Raw genomic sequence first — 26,307 nt, 5'->3', positions numbered from 1 at the left:
TCACTTCCGGGGCAGGGCATCGGGTTTACTATTCGGCTTTACTGTGACAGCATTCTAATCGTGGGACATAAAACTTACTCCATTTTCCGATTAAGGTCTTCAGCATCTGAGGTCAATTCTAGGAAAGCCGAGAACGTAACACTGGTAGCCAAGCCCTAGAGCGTCACGGCTGTTCTGCCCCCTATAGGCCCATAAAAGTATTTCCTTTCGGTGACCTACCAACCACAACCAAGGCTATTGGGCAACACAGATACCGCGATCTCTACGTGGCCGAGCCTCCCAGAGGGCGGAGTTTAGCGTGATGTGCGACTTCGGTTCCGCTGGCGTCACTTACATCATTGGCTATCCGGTGTGCAGCCTGGTCAGCGTGAGGAGCTGAAGATTAGAAGATTAGGCTCAGGTCACCTAGAGACTGGACTGAGAACTCGCAGGAGGCACCCCGCGCCCCAGCTCCAAAGACTCTTCCCACGTCGAGCGGTCCTGCGCCGTACCCTCCCTGGGCCCGACTCATCTGTCATCAAGACCTGTCAATGCGTGACACTCGGCCTCCTCCAGGCTCCGGCAGTGCTTCCCTCAGCGCCATTGAGGCGATGGGCAGGCAGCTCCGCAGCCCCAGCGCCTACCCTGCGCCCTGGTGGAGACCTCAGCCAGGAGAACCCGACCCCGCCAAGCGCCGCCGAACTGAAGAGCCCGCGGGCCCCGAGTCCAGGACGGCGTCCACCCTGCAAGACCCCGCAGGGCCGCCGGCCTCAGGGGCGCTCACTTCGGTGGTGGTCCTGGCCGCGGGCTGTGCCCTGCAGCTGCCCCTGGACGACGTCGATCTGGTGCTGGAGCCCGAACCAACGTCGGTCCTGCAAGTGTCTCTCGGAGAGCACACCCTCCTGCTGGTCCCTGAGGCCCTCCTGGGTTCGGGAGACGAAGGCTCAGGAGGGCAGGGCCACTCGCCTCTGGGTCTGGAACCCGGCGCTCTCCCAGGTGCTCCCGGGGAAGACGTCGCCGTCCAACAGGGATTCTTCTGTGCATGTGTCCCAGAGATCGCCGCCCAAGAAGAGGCCTATGAGGAGGACGTGGACCCCGAGTTGTCGCCGCCTTGGATGGACCCTGCAGCCAGCTTAGCCTCCGGGTTTTGCTCCTCAGCTACTAGGGTAAACAGCCCCGACTCGCACAATTCCGACTTGCACAGCCCCAACTCGCACAGCCCCATCCCAGAGCCTACGCCTCGGGCCCCCACCCCTAGTCCAGAGAGACGTTCTCCTGGTCCCTATTTCGACCTGGACTTCCACCTTCTGGAGCCCTTCCCGACCTCACCACTCCAACCTCTACCTCCGTCTCCGAGTCCGGGTCCCCACGCGCGCCCACAGCGCCCTCCTGGTCCTGCGCGCAAGGCCCGGAGACGCCTGTTCCAGGAATGAACCGCCCCACATTCCCTCAGCATCTGGCTGAGGACCATGAGAGGATATTCTAATAGTGGCTGTGTGTACATTGCACAACCTACAAAAATCACTAAGGGTGGATAACGGACAGATGCTCTTTTGATGCAGCCTGCTTTGCAAAATTTTGGATCCATAGTGGACTAAAAACATCTGGAAGGAAGATCAGAAAGCAGCAAAACAATGCTTGAAATACAGTGTACTTGACTTTGGGTGGTGAGCACACAATGCAATATACAGAAGATTATAGAACTGTATAATTAAAACTTATATAATCTTATTAACCAATGTCACCGCAAGAAATTTAATTTTTTTAAAAAAGACATTAAAAAATATAGTGTACTTTCAGACATCCAGATTGCTACTTAGGTTGTTTTCTCTGTAGAAGTCACCCTCAAGCAGCTCTATTACCCCTAGTTTTGCTTCAAACCTCAGTTGTAGCATTCTTCTGTAAAAATCCATCCTTTCCCCAGCACCCTACCATTTACCCCTTTTCTCCCAAATTAATTACTAAATTTCTTTTGTTTAATGGGTTTGGCCCTAGTGTCCATCCTAGTTTATGACAACTTTCTCACCATTCTGAACTTTTATTATGACTCCAGCCCCTTTTGGGGGATCTAGCAAATAGCTGTATGTGGACAAATGTTTGTTGGGTACAAAAGAAACAATGGGGAACAATGATCATGCCCCCCTCTTTTTTAATTACTAGGTTATCAAATGGTTTAGCTATATTGCTGGGTTTGTGGGGGGTTTTCCCCAAAAGAACCAACTTTTTTCCATTCCTTTCTTGTGTGTGTATGTTATTGTGTGTGTGTGTTCGGTATTGTGTGTGTATTGATGACCATGACCTTGTGTGCTTGCGTGACTTTTTGTAGCATGGCGTCTTTGATGTCTTTCGTGTGTGTTAATTTTTAGGTGAGGCAACCCTTGGTTGACCTCACAGAGTGCAAGGACTTTGTTGGCTTACAATCCCTTATTTTTTATTTTTTATGCCTACAGCGCCTGGTCTTCCTAAGTGGTCTCCCATCCAAGTATTAACCAGGCCCGACCCTGCTTAGCTTCTGAGATCAGACGGGATTGGGCTTGGTCAGGGTAACATGGCCGTAAACTTTTCTTATATATTTTTAATATAATTTTTTTGTCCTAGAAAAGTTTATAATTCAAAAGATTCTGTGTTTCTATAGTTCTAAGGTCCCAATGTATTTTGTACATTGTTCCTGGCATATGGAAATAATTTATTCCTGTGTCGATCTGGTATCCAGCAGAACTATTTAATTTCTTTAATGGCTTGTCTGTAGATTCTCTTGCTTGACTGATAAAGACAATAATATCTCCAAATAATGAGAAATTGTCTCCTTTTTTGACAAGCTTCTTACATCTTATTTTTCTAGTCTTTCTTATTAGATATAACTTCAAGTCCAAGGTAAATAGTAACAGGGGCATCCCTGTCTTATGGCTTGTGTTAATGCAGATGCTTCTGAATTTTACCGTAAGTTATAATCTTTTCTGTACATGATTGGTAGGTAACCCTTATCCTATTGAAGATGTTTTCAGACTTTCTGATCATTAAAAATTTTGGATTTTTGCTTTGTTTCTTTTTTGGCTAACTATACAGACTTTGCTCAGATTATTCTACATGTTGGCATTTTATTGTTTGTATACTTTAAGAGGCTATATGGAATCTTTGGGTTTTGGGGGTACATACAGAAACCTAGCAGCAGAGCAAATGAGACCAAGCGTGGGGCTTCAGGAATTTAAAAAATTGGATGCCCTTCTGGCAACTTGAGAAGAGAAGGTAGAAGGGGAAAGGAAGTAACTGCAGGGTCACCTTAAGGATTTTAAATGTTAAATTTTAACACAAATTTTTCTGTATTCATAGATGATTCTTTGTATTTTCTTTTTTGATCTATTCATGTAGTGATCTGCACTGATAGACCTTATAACGTTGAAGTACCTTTGTATTTCTGCCATTCCACATTATTTTATACAATTCTAATACCACACTGGGTTCTTTCGTGTTTTGTTTTTTGTTTGTTTATGGTCATATACATACCATTCCTAATTTTAAAATGTCTTTATTTTGCCAAGTTTGCTCCATATTTTATAATGAAATAAAATAATGATAAAACTAATATCAAGATGCTAGCTTTTTTTGTTGAACATCTATAATTATTAAGACTTACTAACATGCTTTGCCAGTATCTTTGCTCATCTTCTGTTCTTGCATTCCACTCCTTCATTCTGTTGTCATTTTTCTTCTTATCATTTTATTCTTATATTCTTTCAGATTCTTTCACTGTGGCCTGTTTGTAAATCTTAGTTTTATATACCTTCAAACTAGTACTATTTTCTAGCTGGATTTAGAATTCTAAAATGATGCCTGTACTCTCTCACTACTTTAACGATATTGCTCTATTATTTTCCCTATCATTTATTGTCACAGATGAGAAGTCTTCTGTCATTTTTATTGCCATTTCTTTGTAGGGGATTAGGCTGTCTACTTTAGTATTTTTCTTGACTTTGATGTTCTACAGTTTCAACCTGATGTGTTTAGTGGTAGTAATTTTGCCTGCTGCAACTCAGTAAGCTTTCTAAATCTGGAAAATTAACTCTTTTCTTAAAATCATGAAAAAGAACAAATCAATATTCCTTAGACTATCAAACCCCTCTTCAATCTCTGGAACTTCTAATAGAGAAATGGTGGAGCTGCTCAATATCCCTACCCCTGTATCTCTTAATATCTAGATTATGTTTTTATATTCTTTATAATAATCCCCTTCCTCTCTTCTAATTCACTGATTCTATGATTCTATCATTTTCTATTTTCAAAATTCTGTTTATGTTCTTTATAAGACAGTGTTCATTGCAAACACTGCATTTTTCCTTTTCAAAACTTCTAATTCCTTGGTTTCTTTATATCTATCTGCTCTTATTTCACAACTTTTGGTCAATGCCATATAAACTTCTTGTTTCATGGATGTTATCTCTTCCTTTATCTCTAGAAGAATTTAAAACATTTTAAGTTCTGTATCAATTTGCTCAAAAATTACATTTCCTCAGGCATAAAATCTCCAATTATTTGGCAACATTTAATGAGACTAATTTTCTCCTGGGCAAAGCAATTTTGTTGTGTGGACATAGTTTGAATGGGAATTCATTTTCTGCGCCACATTTGAATTTTGCATTTGCTCCTTTTATTTCCCAGCTTTATTGAAATATAATAATTAGTTGATCGTATGAATTTGCTTCTTCCTATTTCCCTAAGATCTAGAAGTCAGAGCCACCCATATGGAGCTCATATAATTTGCCTCTCAAAAATCACAGTTCTCATCCTCAAGCAATCACACATGGCCCAGTTTCCAATTACAGTGCTGTAGAGATGCTGGGGTGGAATGTCCATATCTCCACTCTATCAGGACTGCTGAGAGTATTAGCAGCTAACTCAGTTGAATTTCTCTCTAGAAATTACCCTCAACCTCCATGGGTATTCCACTTCAATGACTATTTGATTAAGGGATATACAGGCCCAACCACTTAATTCAAGACAACGACTAAAGGACCTTCCCAATTCTAAAGCTCTCAATGGGTTGGCTGAAGCCTTTGTTACAACTGCATCCCAGTTCAACTTCTCCATCTGCCCAGTCATATTTTCTTTGTTCCCCCAAATTCCTGCATGCAAATCTCCATCTCAAAGCCTGTCCAAACTGATTTAAGACAGCTTGTGCCCAGAGGCATAATAGGAAGCAGCCACTGAAATGGATTGTAGAACTGAATCAAGGAGCATGAATAGCCTACGGCATGCTACAGCAAAGCAAATAAATCTTAATCAGTGGTGAACTTACTGAGATACTGGTAAAAAGGAATACACCGGCACTGGGAATATCCCAGGCATTTGAGAAATTTGGGGACAGAATAATTATAAGGACTAATATTAATAAGTAGTGTGGGTCTCAATGGTTGTTGCTGGGACAGTCAGTGCATTTGAGAAAAGGAATGAAAGGCTAAGAGTGATTAATTACTAATAAAACCTAAATATAAGATCAAGACAGTCTCCTTGGCAGCATACAAATAGCCTTTTGTCTCCTGGAGCTATAGAGAGAAAAATAACTGAGGATCTGGCCCAGGATTTACTGTAGAGATAGTGGAGAACCATAAAAGGTTGAATTCTCAAACTAAACAAGTCTATAATGGGGAAATCATTGGGCCCTGAGACATTGGATGGACATAACCAGGTAGATATGTGAATATCTTAAATCACCAGATCCCTCTCAATACTCGTAGCCCACAGAAGTGGCCCACTCCTCTTTGTAAAAAGTTGGCGCTTCTTTCTTGCTTTCAGGAGATGCCTAGCAAGACAACATGCACCAATCTCAAGATCTACCCTCATCTCCTCTCCTTACTATTGGGCCACTAAGTAAAGCTAAGTACAATATAAGCCAGCCAGGGAAATGCTACATAAGGAAGGGAACTACATATACCCCAGAAGAGCTGCAGAACTCACTCAGCGTATACCAGCAGAAGTCAACTATACAATGGAGGGTGTTGGATGTCACCCGGGAGAAAGGAGAGTTTATTAATTTAGAAGCACTCTCTCGCAACACAAGATAGAACACCATGGCAAGGGGCCCTGTAAGAGAGTACTCACATTCATACAAGAGACTCTTGAGAACTTGGAGAAAAAGATGTCCCACACATGGTTAAGTAGAAATGCCCTAACTTCCAAGGCAAACAGTAGAATAAAGGATTAAAAGGTTCAGAGCAGTGGGCATGATACAGTGGATATACTAACTAAGGCTGCATAATATATCAGCTACTATGAAATGTGGGAGTGCCTAGAGGAACATTGTATAACAAAGCAATAAAGAATGCACTGGCGAGGCACCACTATCATTGTAAAGCTCAGTAGGCCAGAATTGGCCAGTGGTGGCAAGAGATGCCATTAGAGAGCTAGACTCCTTGGTAGCCATGGGATAATGGGATCTAAGAGAGTGAATATACAAAACAATGGCCAGACCACAAATGACAATAGAATTCTGACCCACAACCTTCACAGCAACCAGCCCAGAAAGAAAACCATAACTTCTACAGTACCTGGCCCCATACGGTCAGGACTTGGTCAATAACTGTCAGCTTCCCAAATTTTCACCCCGATTTCCGACTCAGGATCAACTAGAGAAAGCCAAATATGCTATGCCAAAGACATAAATTACATAAATCAAACCAATTACATAGGATGCTCTGCTTCTAGTTAGCCTGCCTCCAGCTTCACCCTGCCAACAACCTCCAGTCAAACACACCTGAAGCCCTCCCTTTCTCCACTATAAAGCTTTCCCACTCCTTTGCCTACCTATTAAGTCTCTATATGTAGAATGCAAGTGATGGGGTTGACACCCTTGCTATAGTAAGCTCTGAATAAATACCCTCTGATTGTTCTCATTTAAATGGCCTTTGTTTATTTTCAGTTTTCCTGGAGGTTCCAGTGAGATATAGTCTGCATTGTCCATTGCCATGGACCTCAGCCTTCAACCAGGTGTGGTATCCATGAAGGCACCTTATGCCTTACTACTCTTATGGAGTCTGTACCAATGTGGTAAGTCAACACCAGGTCTGAACTCTCTTATTGTATTGAGTTCCTTGGCTATTTATTCTCAATTTGGTACCAGGTTTTGTTACTGGTTCAATTTATTTGACATCCTTGGTAGAATCAAGCTATTGCTTTTTCTCATCCCCTTTTGCTCTCTTTTGTGTTTCCATATTGCATTTTGCTGACTGAAAATGTAATTTGTCACAAGAATGAGAACCACAAGGTCCAACATAGCAATAGCCTATCGTTCGAGCCAACTTCACAGCCTGCCTCCAGTTCTCACCAGACTGGCATCCTTTGGAGAAACTTTGCTGTAGGACATCAATAAAACCAGAAGAGGTTCTCCTGTTCTGATTTCTTTTTCGTCTTGAAAGTTTGGCTTTGATCCAGAAAGAGTGTTCTCTCTGGTTTTCTGGCTTCTAGGAGATACAGACTGCCAGGCGTGCATTAAGAAGCAGCTAACCATCACGTTGGAGGCCTAAGATACAGATGTACAAGCATCACTTTTATCCACCATTGCCAGCTCTTATGGGGTAATCTAAGTCTAAAGCCTCTTCTCTTCCAGGAAAAATGCCTGCTTCTTATATATAGTCTCATTACAATCCTAATTCTGATGCCTATCTCTCTAAATAACATAGAATGATTTGACTTGAACAAAACTGTGCATTTGAGAGGTGCCTTATTAAAAAAAAAAAGAGAGAGAGAATAAGATTTCTCAGGTTCAATGGGCAGCATTTTTTGATTAGGAATAAAGAGGCCTGCAAATAAAACTCTAAATTAAAAGTTGCCTCATTAAAAGATTCTTTGACCAAAGCTAATGAACTATTCAACAAGCAGCAACAGACTAGACTCATTATTCTAGTAAACCCTCCATCCTTGTCAACTAGTGGCCTCTCCATTCCAGATCTCCCTCTTTCCCTTATCCTTCCAATCTCTCTCCATCTGTATTTCCATTGACACCTCCCTCCAATTCCCCTTGTCCAGGTCCCCTATCTTTTCCCAACAACTCTCCCAAGAGCCCAAAATGCCAGTTGCCTCTAAGGATCTATCACCTGTGCACCAGGTATTCAGCCTACAGTAGAGTTTAAACCTTGAAACTGAGCTGAATTAAGAGCTATTAGTAAAGACAAGACCAGCAAATATTCATAGAAGAATTTAGAATTATTTTGGGTGCATACAACCCAGAATTACCTGACTTATATCAATTATACACATATTTCACAGAACTGCAGATGCTAACTCCTGAATGGCAAAGCAGATTGGACCAATCCAGAAAAGAACTTACAGGATCTCTCACCTGAGGATCCAAAAACGAGTCTGAAAAGTTGGCCAACAACCATACTTGAAACAACCATACTTGAAACATTTCCAATAAAAATCAGCACAGGTGCTACTGTTTCTATATTAAACTCAGCCACCTTTGTTCAGCCTCTTCCTTGGAATAAATATACCACACAGTTGGTCCATATTTCAAATAACTCATGGATTTCTCCTATCTCCCAGCCTTTAACTGTAATACTTGAGCCACTGGAAACATTCCTTCATGCTCTATGATAACACACCTGCAAATTTAATAGGGAGAGATGTACTTGACATATAGAATTGTTTTATTAGAAGCACACCAAAGGGACTATTTCTTGAGGTTTCGGAGGTCTTTTATATTCATAAGCAATTGTGTCTGTTCTGAACATACCTTTGCATTATCCATTATATTTGATACATATGCCAGATAAGGACGTTGACAACATACCTGACCCTCTTTGGGCTAGAAATTCCATTAACATAGAAAAAATACTGGGAGTAGAACCTATTAAAGTTCAGATACATTCTACCAAACCATGACCCAAACTTCTCCAACATCTCTTGAAGCAAAAAGTATAGTTCAAACTGATAGTTAAAGGCCATACCCTGCCCTGTCACACTCATCCCCTCTAGAAAAGAAACCAGACAGACAATGATATCAATCTGCTCAAGACCTCAAGGCCATCAATAAAATCGGTATACCTCACTTCCTCGTAGAAATTAACCCAAATGCCAGCCTATCATCAATTCCACCTGAAGCCACTTGCTTCACTGTAGTGGGTGTTTACTCTGCCTTTTTTTTTCCAGCATGCTTCTAGACTGACATTCAAAACCTTTTTGCCTTCATCTGGAGAGGACAACAATATACTTGGACAGTCATGCCTCAGGAGTTCACCGGAGCCCCTCCTACTTTTCCTGGGTCCTCAATCAAGACTTAAAAGATCTAAATGTCCTTTGTAATTAAGTTCTAATCACAAAATAATTAGATTATCTAATGTAGATAATCTACTTTGTTTAGAGAACATGGAAGCCTGTAAAAGGATTCCATTTACTTACCCCCAGCCATAGCAAAAAGAGAATAAAGTTTCAAAAGATGTTATAATTTTGCTAAAATGCAGTCCATTATCTAGAGCATGACCTAGTTCAGGAGGGAAAAACATTCTCTCCTGACAGACTAAAGACTATCCAAACATATCCTAAATCCCACACAAAAGACAATTGAGGATATTTCTGGTTTTAACTGGATATTGCAGACAGTGGGTACCAAAATTTTCTAAGATTGAAATACCTCTTTTTGAATTGACTAAGTCATCAGAAAGAGACCCTCTCCTAGGGAACATAAATGTGAACAACAATTCTGTAACCTAGAGAAGGCTGTTCAACAGCCTCTTTCTCTAGGCATCTCTGACTACAAAAAGCTCTTTTGTCTATTTGTGCATAAACAATCTAGACAAGCCCTTGAAATTTTAACTCAAGTTGATGAGACCATCAAAAACCCATTGCTCCAAAAACTGAAGGCAAATAAGATGGAATTCAATAAGCAGATGGATAAACAAACTGGAATGTGAATACAACAGAATATTATTCAGTAATTTAAAAAAATAGAGATGAGCTAACAAGCCATGAAAAGACATGGAAAAACCTTAACTGCATATTGCTAAGTGAAAGAATCCAGTCAGAAAAGACTATATACTGCATGAATCCAACTATATAACATTCTGAAAAAGGCAAAACTAGAGAGACAGTAAAAAGAGCAGTGGTTACCAGAGCTTCAGAGGCAGGGGGTGAATAGGTGGAGCCCGTGTGATTTGTAGGGTGGTGAAACTATTCTGTATGATACTACATAATACATGACACTATGCATTTGTCAAAACTCATAGGGCTGTACCACACAAGGGTGAATCTTAATGTAAACTATAAATTTTAGTTAATTATAATGTATCATTATTAGTTTATTAATTGTAACAAGTGTACCATGGCAATGCAAGATGTTAATAGGAGTAACTGTATGGGAGAGGGGTGATATATGGGTACTCTGTGCTATCTGATCAATTTGCTATAAACATAAAACCATTTTTAAAAATAAATATATTACTTTTTAAAGCAAAGAAGAAAAAATCCATTAAAGAAGTTAACTTCAGAGGAGATGGGAAAAAATGGCATAGATGATAGAGGCTTTGTTCATCCTACTTGCGACCAAATCAAAGTTGTGACAAACACAGAGCAAATAGCAAGCAAAGTCACCTAGATGAATAGAAGCACTACAACTAGGGAGAGAAATAATTAATCAACCTGCAATAGTAGAAAGTAGGAAGGGGGGAAGATGCAAGGCTGTCCAGTCTCCAGTGGCTGAGTGGGGCAGCTGCAGACACTTCTTAAAGGGGCCGAGTCACTAGCGGACTTTCAGGATGACAGACCTGCTCACTCTGAGCACCAGAGCCAGGTTGGCTGCACAGGGGGCACCAGGGACTTACAAGTGGACACTGAGTTGTCAGAGCAACAGCCAGAGGCAAGGCTCTCTCTGGGGCAGAAGTGTCAGTGGTATCCATTGTTCCTCTGTTGAGCCCTCCTCAACTCCCAGTGTGAGGACTCAGCACCACCATAAGCTGAGACATCATCAAACAGGATAACAGAGGTCACTCCACCCGGAGGATTCCCTGAAACTCCACCTCTCACAACTCATGGTCCCACCCAAGACTACTAGAGACTCACTTCAGATTAAAAGGCACATGCAGACTAAAAAGAAGGGGATGGAAAAAGATATTGCCTTGATGAACCTAGAGGGTATTGTGCTAATGAAATGAGTCAGATAGAGAAAGACAAATATCGAATGATTTCACATACATGTGGAATTTAAAGAACAAAATAAACAAAAAAAGCGGTAATAAACTCATAGATACAGAGAATATTCTGAGGGCTACTAGATGGGAGGGAGTTGGGGAGATGGCAAGAAAAGGCAAAGGGATTAAGAGGTACAAATGGATAGTTGCAGAATAGACCTAGAGATGTAGAGTGTAGCATGCGGAAGATGATTCATAATATTGTAATAAATATGTAAGGGGGAAGGGGGATACTAGATTTAGTGGGGTGATCACTTTGCAAGTTATGTGGCTCTCTGATCACTATGCTATACAACTGAAACTAATATATTATTGTATGCCAACTATAATTTTAAAAACTCATTTAATTGTACAATGTAAATACGAGCAACTAATTGTCTATTATATTTCAATAAAGCTGGAAAAAGGTTAACTTCAGGGATAAGATTTTTTAATGAGCATACATTAAAAAACAGGTTGATATCCTCATGACATAAAGGAAAGGGGATGTACAATAAAGTCTGGAATGAAACTAGAAATCAATAACAATAAGGAAATGAGAAAGCTCACAAATATGTGGAAACAATACAAAGTACTTTTAAACTACCATTGAGTCAAAAAAGAAATCAAAGTGAAATTTTAAAAATATCTCAAGACAAATGAAAACAAAAATACAACATACCAAAACATATGGGATGTAGCAAAAGCAGTACTAAGAGGAAAGTTTATAGCAATAAATACCTACATTAAAAAAAAATATCTCAAAGAAATAAACCTAAGTCTACACCTCAAAGAACTAGAAAAAGAAGAACAAAGCCCAAAGTTAGAAGAAAATAATAAAGATTAGCATGAAAACAAGTCAAACAGACACAAGAAAAATCAACAAAACAAGTTGTTGGGTTTTTTCGAAAAAAATATAAAAATGACAAATGCTTAGCTTAACTAAAAAAGGGAAAGGATTCAAATAAATAGAATCATAAATGAAAGAGGAGACATTATAATAGATGCCTAAGAAATAAAAAGAATCTTAAGGGACTATTATTAAATAACGTAAAAGAAATAAATTCCTGGAAATATACAAAACCGAAATCAAGAAGAAATAAAATGCCTGAACAGACCAATAACAAGTAAGGAGACTGGATCAGTAATCAAAACCTCCTAACAAAGAAAAGCCCAGGACTAGATGGCTTCATGGGTGAATTCTACCAAACATTCAAAGAATAATTAACATCAATCCTTCTGAAACTCTTCCAAAAAATAGAAGAGGAGAAAACACTTCCAAACTCAATTTTATGAGGTCAGCATCACCCTGATACCAAAGCTGGACAAAGACACTGCAAGAAAAGGAAACTATAGACCAATACCCATGATGAACACAGAGGTGAAGATCCTCAACAAAATACTAGCAAACCAAATTCAACAGCACATTAAAAGGATTATATGCCATGACCAAGTGGAATTTATCCCTGGGATGCAAAGACGGTTCAACATATCCAAATCAGTCAATGTGATACACCACATTAACAGAATGAAAGGTAAAAACTTTATGGTCATCGCAATAGGTGCAGAAAATGTATTTGAAAAATTCAATATGCATTCATGATAAAAAAAAAATAACTCAACAAAATAGATATAGAATTAACTTACCTTAACACAATAAATACCATTTATGAAAAGCCACAGCTAACATCATAGTCAATGGGAGAAAAACTGAAAGCTTTTCCCCTAAAATCAGGCACAAGACAAGGATGCCACTCTCACCACTTCTATTTAACATAATACTAGAAGTCTTAGCCAGAGTAATTAAACTTGAAAAAGAAATAAAAGGAATCCAAAATCAGAAAAGAAGTAAAATTATCTCTATCTGCAGATGACATAATCATACGCATAGAAACTCCTAAAGATTCCACAACAACCAAAAAAAAAAAAACTATTAGCTCTAATAAACCAATTCAGTAAAGTTTCAGGAAACAAAATCAACATACAAAAAGCAGTGGCATTTCTATACACAAACAACAAACTATCCGAAAAAAAAATTGAGAAAATGATCCTATTTATGATAGAAACAAAAAGAATTAAATACTTAGAAATAAACTTAAGCAAAGATGTAAAAGACTTGTACACTGAAAATTATAAAACATTGATGAAAGAAATTAAAGACAGATAAATGGAAAGATGTTCTATGTTTTATGTACTGGAAGAATTAATATTGTTAAAATGTCCATACTACCCAAAGTGATCTACAGATTCAATGCTGTCCCTATGAAAATCTCAATGGTGTTCTTTTAAAAAATAGAAAAAAATCCTAAAATTCATGTGAAAACACAACAGACCCCAAATAGCCACAGTAATCTTGAGCAAACAGAAAGCTACAAGCATCGGACCTTCTGACTTCAAAATATATTATAAATTTACAGTAATTTAAACAGTTTGATGCTGACATAAAAATAGACATATAGACCAACGAAACATAATAGAGAGCCCAGGAATAAATCTCCACATTTACAGTAAACAGATCTTTGACAAAGGTGTCAAGAATACACAATAGGGACAGTCTCTCCAACAAATAGTGTTGGGAAAACTAAATATCTACATATAGAAGAATGAAATTGGATCCACATATAGAAGAATGAAATTGGATCCTTATCTCACACCATAGTTAAAAATCAACTAGAAATAGATTAATGACTTAAACATAAGACGTAAATGAGCAAAACTACCAGAAGAAAACATAGGGGAAATGCTTCTTGATATTGATGTGGGCAATAATTTATTTTTGCATCAAAATAAAACATCAAAAGCACAGGTAATATAAACAAAAATAGTCAAGTGAGTTTGCGTCAAACTAAAAAGCTTCTGGAACCAATCAACAGAGTGAAAGGGCACCCTACAGAATGGGAGAAAATATTTGCAAACCATATACCTGACAAGTGGTTAATATTCAAAATATATATAAGGAATTCAAAAAACTCAATAGCAAAAGATAATAAAAACCTGATTAAAAATGGGCAAAATATATGAATAGACATTTCACAAAAGAAGACATACAAAAGGCCAACAGATATATAAAAGTTACTTGACATCACTATTCATTGGGAAAATGCAAATGAAAACCACAATGAGAAGGGAGTCAAGATGGCGGAGTAGGTAAGCACTGTCCTTATCTCTTCTCACAACCACATCAAAATTACAACTAAACTACAGAATAGCCATCATTGGGAGTCACCTGAACTCTAGTTGAACAGAAGTCCTACAATTGGGGACACACAGACGAGGCCACCTGGAAACTGATAGGAGGGGCAAAGACACGAAACAGGTTCGTCTCACACCTGCGTGTAGTGGTTGAGAATCAGGAGAAATATCTCGGCTGTGGAGGTCCACCCGGAAGAGAGAGGGGTCCCAGCCCCACACCAGGTTCCCCAGCCCAGGGTTCCAGCGCCGGGAAGAAAAGTCCCCATAACCTCTGTCTGTGAAAACCAGCTGAGATTGTGGCTGAGTGAGATAGAGGGCTGAGGAAGTCATAGACTTTCCTCTTAAAGGGCCCATGCGGACTTACCACTGATGGACTCACTCCGAGCTCCAGCATTGGAGCCACAGCTCAAAAGGCACCAGGGACATAAGGGGAAGAAATGAGTTATCTGGCTCCAGAGTGAGAGCTGGAGAGGCAGCTTTCTCCCGGACAGAAGTGCTGGCAGAGGGCATTGTTCCTTTGTTGAGCCCTCCCCCATTCGGCTTGCAGATCCAGGTGGCCGCCATATTGAATCTATATGAAAATAGATAACACAGATTGCTCCACGCTGGTGATTCCCTGAGACCTTGCCCCTCCCAACATGCGGGCCCACCAAGGCAGCTTCCAGTAGATTTTCTATACAAATGGTCCACCTTGGCTCATGCTGTGGGTTTTCCTAAAATCTCTCAAAGGTTCACAAAACCTAAATAAGCAGAATCTGGCCTTGGCGGGCCCTGTACCTCTTGCTGAGCAGCCCCAAGCCCGGCACTAGTGGCAGCCAGCCTCAGTTTATGTTTTGGCCTCTCGAGGCACCTCCAAGCTTGGGTGGTGACCATCTGCAGACTGCCTGGTGGCTCATGCCAGGTGGTCCCAAGCAGGGCACAGGCTGCAGGGGAATTTGGCCTGCGGCAAGGGCATCTCCCAGGAGGCCCTGACCTTCATACCCAGTAGTATGGTCTAAGCTTCGATCTGAGCTGGAGCACCACTCAGAGTCACATCTGAGGATGACACACCCAAAGGGCAAACAGGGCAGGCACCAGAGCCCCGCTAAAGTGAATCCTGCTCTGTAGGGTCAGCCCCTACACAACAGCTCCTCCACTGGTCACAGCCAGTCATCACAATCAACCAGCCCAAGGGTCAATCCCTCCTACTGACAAGCAAACAGTAACCAAAGCTCAACTACAACAGGAGGGCACACAAAACCCACACAAAGTGACCAGGGAATACTGTGCCCCTAAGACCCACAGCACACCTACTATATAAGACCACTCCAGTAAGACCAGGAGACATAGCAGCCCTGCCTAATACACAGAAACAAACATAAGTAGGCAGCCAAAATGGGAAGACAAAGAAACATGTCTCAAATCAAAGAACAGAACAAAACTCCAGACGCAGAATTCAAAACACTTGTTACAAGGATGCTCAATGAACTTAGCAGGAGAGTAGAGGAACTCAGTGAGAACTTTAACAAAGAGATAGAAAACGTAAAAAAGAACCAGTCAGAAATAAGGAAGATAATAACTGAAATGAAGAATACCTTAGGAGGAATTAACAGTAGATTAGATGAAGTAGAGGATCGAATCAGTGATTTAGAAGATAAAGTAGCCAAAAGCACCCAATCACAACAGCAACAAGAAAAAAGAATCTAAAAAAACAGTATGGGGGTTCCTCAAAAATTTAAAAATAGAACTACCATATGACCCAGTGCCCCACTTCAGGAAATGAAATCAGTATATTGAAGAGATATCTATACTCTAATGTTCATTTCAGCATTATTCACAATGACCAAGATATGGAAACAACCTAAATGTCCATTAATGGTTAACTAGATTTAAAAAATACATATATATACATACACACTCACAAATGAAATGTTAATCAGCCTTTGAAAAAGAAAAATCCTGCCATTTGCAACATGAACAAACCTGGAAGACATTATGCTAAGTGAAATAAGCCAAACACAAAGATAAATACTGCACAATCTCACTTATATGTGGAATCTAAAAAAGTCAAATTCACAGAAGCATAGTAGAATGATGGTTGTCAGAGGCTGGGAGTGGGAGAAATGGGGAGATGCTGGTCAAAGGTTAAAAGCTTTCAGTTATGCAAGATGAATAAATTCTGGAGACCTAATGTACAGTATGGTGACTAGCTAATAATACTGTATTGTATACTTGAAATTTGCTAACAGGGTAGATATTAAGTGTTCCTAAAAAGATAGTGACTATGTGAGGTGATGGGTATGTTAATTAGCTTAACTGTGGTGATCATTTCACCCTGTATACATACAGATAAAAATCAAGTGTACACCTTAATTATATACACTATTTGTCACTTTTATTTGGCACTGAATAAAACTAAAAAAAAAAAAATAGTAGCAGACAACTGATTTAAGATTTTCAGAACAACCAGATAATCTCAGATAGTCCACAGCTTCTACCCAAGACATCAGATCAAGACTCCTATCTACTTCCTGTTTTGTTCCGTATCTGCTTGCTTATGATTCTTCTCATTTTCTATAGACCCCTGGTTTCACTCACCATAATGGCCCTTTTTCTCTTTTCTTCCCTCCTCATTATAATTTTTAGGTCAAAATGTATTCATTCAAACACCATTCTTAGATTACCCCAAACAATATCCACTACCCTTAATCTTACTGATTGCTGGATATACTATCCATCATCACCAGACCCAAGATAAAAATTATTGGGCAATTTTAGTCATCAAATGAGACCATAGGAAATGACAGCCAATGACATTTCCACTTGTACCCACATGGACAAATCAATCTATAACTTTGCTAGTGCCCTTGTCTCCAGAAAAATAATTAATTATTATAATCTATTGATCAGACCCTAGGTGATTCTAAATTTAAATTCAACAACTTTGGTAGGGTGGTGGGCCAAATACTTGCTAACTGGAAGAGACTAACAGAGGCCCAAACATGTAACCCAGGCTAATGTAAGGCCTTGGTTCTCACCTTGTGTTGTGAACAACTTTTCTCTTAGATCTCCATGTGACCCTACTGGATACTACTTCCTCTGTGACCAGGAGGCTTGATCCTGTTTTTCTCAAACTAATACATCGTACACTTGAGGACTAGTATTCCGAGGCGTGTCTGTACACTGAGACCCTAATTTTATAAATCACTGTAGCTGGAAATTCTGACACAGATGTAAGCTCCAAAATGAAGCCACCCTTGATTATTCAGGCATTTGACTTGAGAAAATTACTGACTCATGGTTTAGGCAAATAATTAGAGCAGTGTTTCCATTGGTGAGAATCATACAAGTAGAAAATCCTGTAAGAAACTTATCACTAACTCTGGAAAAATTATTAACGATGCTACCTATATCATAGATGGAGTACAGATCAGTCTCAACTTATTGGCACAAGTAGTGATGGATAATCACATTACTCTAGATTTCTTATTAGCTGGCTATTATGACATTTGTACCACTGGCAATATTTCTTACTATACTTGAATCAATGAACAAACAAGGTGAAACAGGTTATACATCATCTTAAAGAAAAAGCTATTTGGCTTCTGAAAGCTGATCCTTATGGCCTATAGGATTGTTCTCTTGCCCTGAGTTGGTCAGTTAGGGTTCCTGGTTTTGAAACAGCTTAAAGGGACCGTTAATTGTTCTTGTTTTGTCACATTGGTCATAATGCTGGTCTGTTGCATACCATCCACAATCTTCCATGTTTTGACACAGCCACTCTCTCAGATGATAGCCATGATGATACAAAAAAACAACAACAAAAACAAGAACATCTTGCAAAACAATTGAGTTTAAAGATGAGGAAACAATCACTGTGCAGTGAATATCTGGATTTCTCCCCTTCCCTGAATTTATCCACCTCTTTCAAGCAAGAGGATGATCAAAGAGTAGTGGGAGGAGGGAGTTAAAAGACTAAACATACAAATAAACAATGACCAGATCCACGAAATCTGCAATAACCAGCCCTGGAAGCTAAACTAGAACCTCTACAGCAACCAGCCCAAAATGTTCAGGACTTGGTCAGTGACTGACAGGCAGCGGGCAGAATTTCAGCCCTTTCAATGGAGCAGAAATCCCAGCTGACAATACAGGTTTTCAGATTCAGTTTCCTGAGTGAATCCCAGTGTCACCTGTGCACTTAAAGTTGGGACTTCCACTCCATTTCTGGACCCTGTGATGTTGTTTATTTCAAGAACTGATGTCTATATTTAATATTTTTCTTGTCGATATTAATTGTCTACAGGAGAGAGAATACTCTCTCCCCATACTACCATCTTGACTAGAATTCACACACACACACATGCACACACACACATTTACACTATACCATGTGCCTTCCCATATGGCACAGAATGAAGACTCAGCAGTTAATCAGCCTCAAGTTCCAGCCTAGGAGGATGGTGTTATTTCTGCAAATAGTGACTTCTATTTCTCTAGACTATCACACTCTACACATAAAGAAATAACTGAAGACATCCATTTTGGACTAGAATGGCCAAAAATACTCATATATAAAACATGTAAAAGTGCTGGATACATTTTTTAAACATCTTCAAAATCACCAAATATCTGTCAAATAAAAGAAATACGGAAGACCAAAATGATAAGTCCACAGTGGCCTAGAGTTTTTGTTTTATGAATCAATATGGGGATCAGGAGATAAACTTAGGTGTACACACAGGATAAGAAATGGCACTGGAGAACCTGAATAGGTCTCAGACCCTCAAATACAACTCAACCAGTAGGTGAATTAAAAGCATCCAATCTTAGAAGAGAAATGTAGAAATTTTTGCCTATCTCATCCTTGTCTCTGGATGGAGAGGGAAATTAAAGCTCCTCTGAAAATTTTACAGTGAGGGCAGAGAAGTATAGGTTTGGGACCTAGATGATTCATTGGTTACCAGGGGCTCACTCCGTTCAGGGATGAGGGATCTTGGTCATTTCATGAGGTAAGCCTCTTGGACAGAGGTGCAAACAATGGGTGGCTTTGGTCTGGAACTCATACTGTCTTTATGAAAAAAAAAGAAAGGAAGTAAGAGAAGATGGAGAAAGGAAAGAAAGAAAAGTGAAAGGAAGGAGAGGAGAGGTAAAGGAAGACAATAGACAAGAAGGACAAAAGGGAGAGACCGAGAATTTAAAGGATTCCCTGCTTGATAATGCCTCTAGGAACTTCCCACAGCACCTCAAGTCCTCTTTGAAAGAATGCCCCTTATCACTGGTCCTCAAAGTCCTTTCAGAAATGAAGTTCCAGTGAGTATAATCTCACAATCCAAAGCAGAGACTTCGGAAACAAGCCAAGTTAAATGAGAGAGAGCTGAAAGAAGAAATAACAAATCAACCCCTCAAACAATTAAGATATTCACCAGATCCATAATATTTTAAAGATATCTATAAATTTTTCAACAAAGTAAAAGAAGGAACAAATTAAGCTAAGGAACAAGAAACTAGAAAAAAAAAGACATAACTTTTAAAAATATTGGTTAAAGTGAACATCGGGAGCTTTGCTATGTAAACATTTAAATATGAGTAGAATTTATTTATTTAAACAGATTGGAAACAGCTGAAGAGTTAGAGACACTACCTATAATTTATTATAGAAAGGCACCGACATAAAAATTATTAAAAGAGGATAAGAATTACTAGAGGAGTCTACGGCATGCTACCCTGAACAAGCCCAATCCCGTCTGATCTCAGGAGCTAAGCAGGGTTGGGCCTGGCTAGTACTTGGATGGGAGACCACTTAGGAAGCCCAGGTGCTGTAGGTGTAAAAAATAAAAAAATAAAAAAGTAAGGGATTGTAAGCTGACAATGTCCTTGCAAACTGTGAGGTCAACCAAGGGTTGCCTCGCCTAAAAAAAAAAAAAGCATTACTAGAGAAATGTCAGTTCTAACATATGACTTGTGGAGTTCCAAAGGAAAGAAACAGAAAATAATGTAATGGAGATCAATATTTGAAGAGATTCATAATGACTGAGAATGTTCACAACTAATAAAAGAAAAAAATCATTCACTTCCTCAATATATATTTTTGAGTGTCTACCATACAACTGAGTGTTCCAAAAACGGGGATATAGCGAAGAGCAGAACAGTTAAAAAATCACTACCCCCGTGAGCTTATACTCTGGCAAAAAGAATGCAGAGGACAAACAAGATAAATAAAGAGAATGCACAGCATGTTAAATACCAATAAATGCTAAAGATTAAAGGGAGGTAGAAGGTCAGAGATTACCATTTGAGATTATATGCTCAGGGAAAGCCTAAGAGATGGAGCCCTTTGAGTAACGATCTGAAAGAAGTGAGAATCCACGCAGGTGAATGGGTAGAACAACAATTGCAAAATCTGTGAGTATGCCTGTCAATTTCTAGAAAAAGTATAGAGGCCAGAGAGCTGTAAAAGAAGGAGCAAGGGGACAGTCAGTCTGACACAATGGAGGTGAGAAATCCAGATCATATAGAACATGTAAGACCACATAAAAACATTGGCATCGACACTAAGTGAAATTTGAGGTGTTTGAGCAGAGGAGTGACATCTGAGTTACGATTTAACAGAAACACCCTAGCTATTGTGTGGAGGTGGCCTGAAAAGAGGCAAAGCAGAGCTGCAAGAGACCATTTAGAAGGTTTCTATAGTAATTCACTAAAGGGATGAAGGTGAAAGCAGGGAGGTAGCAGGATGGTAAGAAGTGCTGTGGTCCAGGATATCCAGGTGGAATGGATGTGATGTGTGAAAAAAAGACAAGGATAATTTTGAGTGTTTCTGGCTTGAGCGACAGGAAGGGATTGCCAATTACTGTGATGGGGAACACTTTGAAAGGATCGGGTTCGGGAAAATATGAGGAGCTCAAATTTGGACCTGAAGTTTATCCTACTTATATTGACGTACATAAAACTGGTAATATTCAAACATTCTGACTTACAAATATGAAAATTATATATAGTTCAACTTAATAGGTATCCAGAAGAAAATGCTGATGATGCAGTTGGATGTTCGTGGGAAAGGAACCGGAGGGAGACTTGTATTTGGGAGTCACCAACCCACATATGGCACTAAAGGGAGACAGTGAAGCTTGATAGAAAAAAAGATAAGGCCAAGAGCTCGGTCCTGGGATATTCCAACCTTCAGAATGAGAAGCAAACAGCTAAGGAAACTGAGAAGAAAAAGCCAAAGACAGATCAGGAGAGTGCAAAATCTTGGATGACAAGAGGGAAAATGTTTAAAGGAGAAAGTACTTATCTGTGCCAAATGTTGCTCATAACTCAAGAGAAGACTGAGAATTAACCACTGGATTTCATAATATGGGTGTCATTCATGAGAGTGTTTATAGAATGGCAGGGATAGAAGTTTGAATGGAGTGGGTTCAAGAGAGAGTGGGAGGAGAGATATTAGAGAATGCAGCATAGTTGACTAATTCAAGAGTTTTGGTATATAAGGAAGGTGAAAATTGGTGTAAAAACTGGAGGAGAAAGTCATGTCGAGAAAGTTTTTGTTTTAAGATGGAAGAGTTTATCTCTCAATTATATTTTAAAGATATTGATTCAGTAACAGTAAATAAAATTTGATGATGCTGAACAGGAGATAATTGCTAAAGTGATATTCTTTATGAAATGAGATCAATTGCACAAATGGAGGAAGTGGTCTTTGCTAAGAGCACAGACATTTCGTCCACAGGAATAGGAGAGAAGACAGAATATATAGTTCCCAATGGAGCCTGGTGAGATGTAATTATGGAAACTGGGGGAAATATTTTCTGATTGCTTCTATTGTCTCAGTGAAAAAGAATTAAGGTGACAATCTAGGAAAGAAAATAAGGAGTGAAGTATTGGAGATTTGCAGAGAGAGGGGAAAGAATGCAATGTTCATGCAGAACAATGAAAGAGTAAGTGGAATAGAGCATCAGAGTAAGATCACTGCAAAACATTAGGAGCCCATTTGAAGTTAATGATCATGAATATGAAGTGAGACCAGTCAATAGAGCTAAGTGTTTTTCTCCACAAGTGCAGCCACAGAGTAGCAGATATATTAATCAGCAAAGCCATGAAGATATAAACATGGCAATGATTATAATGACTGTCCATGGAACTTAAGTTCTAGGTAAGGAAAGACGTGAGGACCTGATGGTGTCAGTTTCACTGAAAAGGTAGTAGGATCCATAGGTTTTTCCAGAGGGACAGAAGGAATATTTAAAGGACTAAGCTAGGTCGAGTTTGAATATTTAAAGACTAAGCTAGAAAGAGAGGTGGTGCTCTGAAAATAAAATGTTTGAAATTGTGATTATGGCGGGGTTACAATTTGGAGTAATAACAAGATCGAGAGCATGAGTCAACAAGGTAGAAGGGAAGACAATATTGCTGAAGGGAAAGAGAACTAAGAGGCCAAGATTTGGGGACAGAGAGGATCCATGAGAAATTAAAATCACCACAAATTATGCCAGCAGTAGAATGTGTAAGAATTATAGTGAATAAAGTGCTAAAGTCTTGAAAGACTGTGATAGAGATGTTTGTTACACATACATTTGATAAATGACTGGCATACAGTATGTCTGAAGCCCATTGTTTAAACATTTTATTTACATACAAATTGTGGTAATATGAAGGCCATAAAGAGAGTGATAGAGAGTAAGTGGAGAAAGCCATTTCAATTAAAATGAACTTTTTGAGAAGGTGCTATCTGAGTTGGTCTTTGAAGAAGAAGGCACTAGTGCTGCATAAACTGGAGGAAGAGTCAAAATCCAATTTTTTTAAGTAAAAAATTAGACCAACGATAGGAACATTTCAAATACAGGAATGGCCAACAAGCAAATGAAAAATGATCCACCTTGACTGAAAATCAGAAAGGCAAAATAAAAATGCAATGAGATAGCATTTTAGTACACCAGGTTGAAAAAGATTTAAGAGCCTGGTAATAAGAAATGTTTGCAAGAATGTAGTGAAATGAAAACATATTCTGCTCACAGGAGTGTAAAGTATAAACAAAATTTAGAAAAAAGGGGGGAGGCATTACTTATTAATTTGAAAAAGTACACATAATCAATTAACGATCCACTCCTAGGTATACACAATAAATATATGAGTAAAGAGTCCATGATTTGAAACCAGGTAAGTCTGCTTTTGATTCCTACATCTAACACAAACAAGTTATTAAATTTTGGATAACTTGCTTTACCACTCTGAGCTTCACCTGTTAAGACCAAAAAAGATCAATTTTTTCAAAAAGGGCAGGAAGACACTTTTGGAGGTAATAGATATGTTCATGGCACTGATTGCAGTGATGGTTTCAGGGATGTATAATTATCTCCAAACTCAAGTTGTACACATTAAATATGTACAGCTTTTTGTATGTCAGTCATACCTCAATAAAGTGTTGGGTTTGTTTTTTAAAGAAAAAGATCACTCGTTAAACATTAAATAAAATGGTAAATATAAGTGCTCAGTAAAATGATTTCGTTATCCTAAGATTGTTATAATTTTATTGATATTAATAGTTCTAAAACAGCCTTAACCTTCAGAAAGAAACTGCCACAAATATTTACCTTAGTATTAAAACACCTTTTTTTTAAAGAGAAATCAGTATTTTCCATTTTCTCCTGAAATTAAAGACCCAGCATTAAAGGAATGTCATGGAGCATTTGGGTGGATCCGTTTTATACTAGGAAGAGAGTGGTCTATTTGAGTAGTTTTTTCTCTAGAATGCCTGAAATCATAGAAAAACATGAGTCCTAAAGGTAAGCAATGTTTGAAGTTCTATTGGTGGTATCTCTTTTTTACTTCTTCTTCGCACCCTCCCCCACCCCCTCCCAAGAATGAGTTACACAAGTATTCTGACCGTTAGAGGCCTAAAGAAGTATTTCCTTACAGTGACCTACCAACCACAGCCAGGGCTATTGGGCGGCACAGATACCACGATCTATACGGGGCGGAGCCTCCGAGGGGGCGGAGCTTAGCATGACATTTTACGACTTTGGTTCCGCTGGCATCATTTGCCACATCACTGGCTGTCAGCTGCCTGCATCGGTCAGCGTGAGGAGCCGAAGATTCGAAGATTAGGCGTGGGTCCCCTAGAAACTGGACTGCAGGACTCCCGGGAGGCGTCTCCACAATTCCAAGGACTCCCTCGCGTCACGAGGTCGTGCGCTCCATCCGCCCCCAGCCCGCCACACCAGTCATCGAGAACTGTCACTGAGTGACACTAGTCCTCTGACAGACCCCGGGAGCGCACCCTGAAGCACCTTCGAGGGGATGGGCAGCCAGCTCCGCAGCCCCAACGCCTACCCTGTGCCCCGGTGGGGACCTCAGCCAGGAGAACCTGGCCCCGCCAAGCGGCTCCGTACTGAAGAGCCCGCGGGCCCCGAGTCCAGGATGGCGTCGTCCAGCCTACAAGACCCCACGGGGCCGCCGAACGCAGGGGCGCTCACTTCCGTGGTGGTCCTGGCCGCGGGTTGTGCCCTGCAGCTGCCCCTGGACGACGTCGACCTGGTGCTGGAGCCCGAGCCAACGTCGGTCCTGCAAGTGTCTCTCGGAGAGCATAACCTCATGCTGGTCCCCGAGGCCCTCCTGGGTTCGGGAGACGAAGGCTCGGGAGGACATGGCCTCTCGCCTGTGGTTCTGGAACCCGGCGCTCTCCCATGCGCTCTCGGGGAAGACATTGCCGTCCAACAGGGATTCTTCTGCGCATGTGTCCCAGAGATCGCCGCCCATGAAGAGGCCTATGAGGAGGACGCCGACCACGAGTTCCCGCCGCCTTGGATGGATCCTGCAGCCAGCTTAGCCGCCGTATTCCGCCGCTCAGCTAGAAGGGTGACCAGCCCCCACCCGTACAGCCCCGACTTGCACAGCTCCATCCCAGAGCCCACGCATCGGGCCCCCACCCCTAGTCCAGAGAGACGCTCTCCTGGTCCCTACTTCAACCTGGACTTCCACCTTCTGGAGCCCTTCCCGAGCTCACCACTCCAACCTCTACCTCCGTCTCCGAGTCCGGGTCCCCACGCGCGCCTCCAGCGCCCTCCTGGCCCTGCGCGTAAGGCGAGGAGACGCCTGTTCCAGGAATGAACTTCCCTTCCACACATATACACAATTCTGGCTACCTGCTTGGAGGCCCTGTGGGATTTCCAGCGTCCTTTACATAGAATATCCTATCACCTGGAAACTTAGCACCTCATGTGCAAACAATTTCTCCTTTCGCAAAGACTGGCTATAGTAAGCAGATTCTAGACCTCATCTTTGAAATTAAAAATCTACCCAGGGATACCACATAATGTGTTTTCAGATGTTTGGGTTTTTTACAAGATCATTCTCAGGCCCTTCCATTCCCCCTGATTTTGCATCAGTTATTTTCTCTCAAACTACTCCAGCACCATTCCATTGCTCCCATTTCTCCCCAAACCAGGAAATCATTGGATTTCTCATGTTCTGAGTTTCCCGGTATGTTTTCTCATGAATTTACAAAAACTCTTAGCCTTGGCTTTTCTCTTTCTTGGTGTTTGCAGCTGCTCTTCTGGAAAAATTGCAAAAAGTATGATGGTTACTATATATAACAGTATAATGTTTGTTCATAGCTATCTCTTAACCTGCTGAAGTTCTCTTTCAGTCAGTTCACTTTTCATTATGAATAAGTTTGGATTTCATCAGATGTTTTCAGCATCTGATATGTATTTCCTTTTTTAATCTGTTCATCTGGTGATTTTGACCCACAGACTGATGTGAAATGTTTGCATTTCTGCTATTCCACATTATTTTTATCTTTTAAATTCTACCCTGAGTTTTTTCTTATGTAAATCAAACTTCCATCTTTTAAAAATTGATTTCTGTGTTTGCTTCATTTTTATAAGAGAAATAAAATATTATTGGTCAATCTGAAGTCAACAAGATGATTTCATTGTTTAAAAACATTAATACTATTTAGATATACCAACACACTTTACCAATTCTCCATCTTTTTATT

General features: G+C 40.1%; 2 protein-coding genes and 2 pseudogenes across 2 annotated transcripts; 3 read left to right on the top strand and 1 right to left on the bottom strand.

The window, feature by feature from the left end:
* Positions 1-590: 590 nt before the first annotated feature.
* Positions 591-1,412, top strand: LOC120581954 (proline-rich protein 23A-like). The gene has a single exon (XM_039836832.1). It carries the CDS (start codon positions 591-593, stop codon positions 1,410-1,412), a length of 822 nt encoding a protein of 273 aa, XP_039692766.1.
* A 1,008-nt stretch (positions 1,413-2,420) lies between these two features.
* Positions 2,421-2,539, bottom strand: LOC120582577 (uncharacterized; annotated as a pseudogene).
* A 17,477-nt stretch (positions 2,540-20,016) lies between these two features.
* LOC120582601 (uncharacterized) lies at positions 20,017-20,134 on the top strand (annotated as a pseudogene).
* A 4,298-nt stretch (positions 20,135-24,432) lies between these two features.
* LOC120581953 (proline-rich protein 23A-like) lies at positions 24,433-25,415 on the top strand. Its single transcript, XM_039836831.1, has one exon. The coding sequence runs from the start codon at positions 24,606-24,608 to the stop codon at positions 25,413-25,415; it is 810 nt and encodes a 269-aa protein (XP_039692765.1). The 5' UTR covers positions 24,433-24,605.
* Positions 25,416-26,307: the final 892 nt, after the last annotated feature.

Source organism: Pteropus medius, unplaced genomic scaffold, assembly GCF_902729225.1.
Source record: "Pteropus medius unplaced genomic scaffold, Ma_sr-lr_union100, whole genome shotgun sequence".
Classification (NCBI taxonomy): Eukaryota; Metazoa; Chordata; class Mammalia; order Chiroptera; family Pteropodidae; genus Pteropus; species Pteropus medius.
The sequence above is the reverse complement of the archived record's forward strand: the minus strand, read 5'-3'. Positions and strand labels throughout refer to the sequence as shown.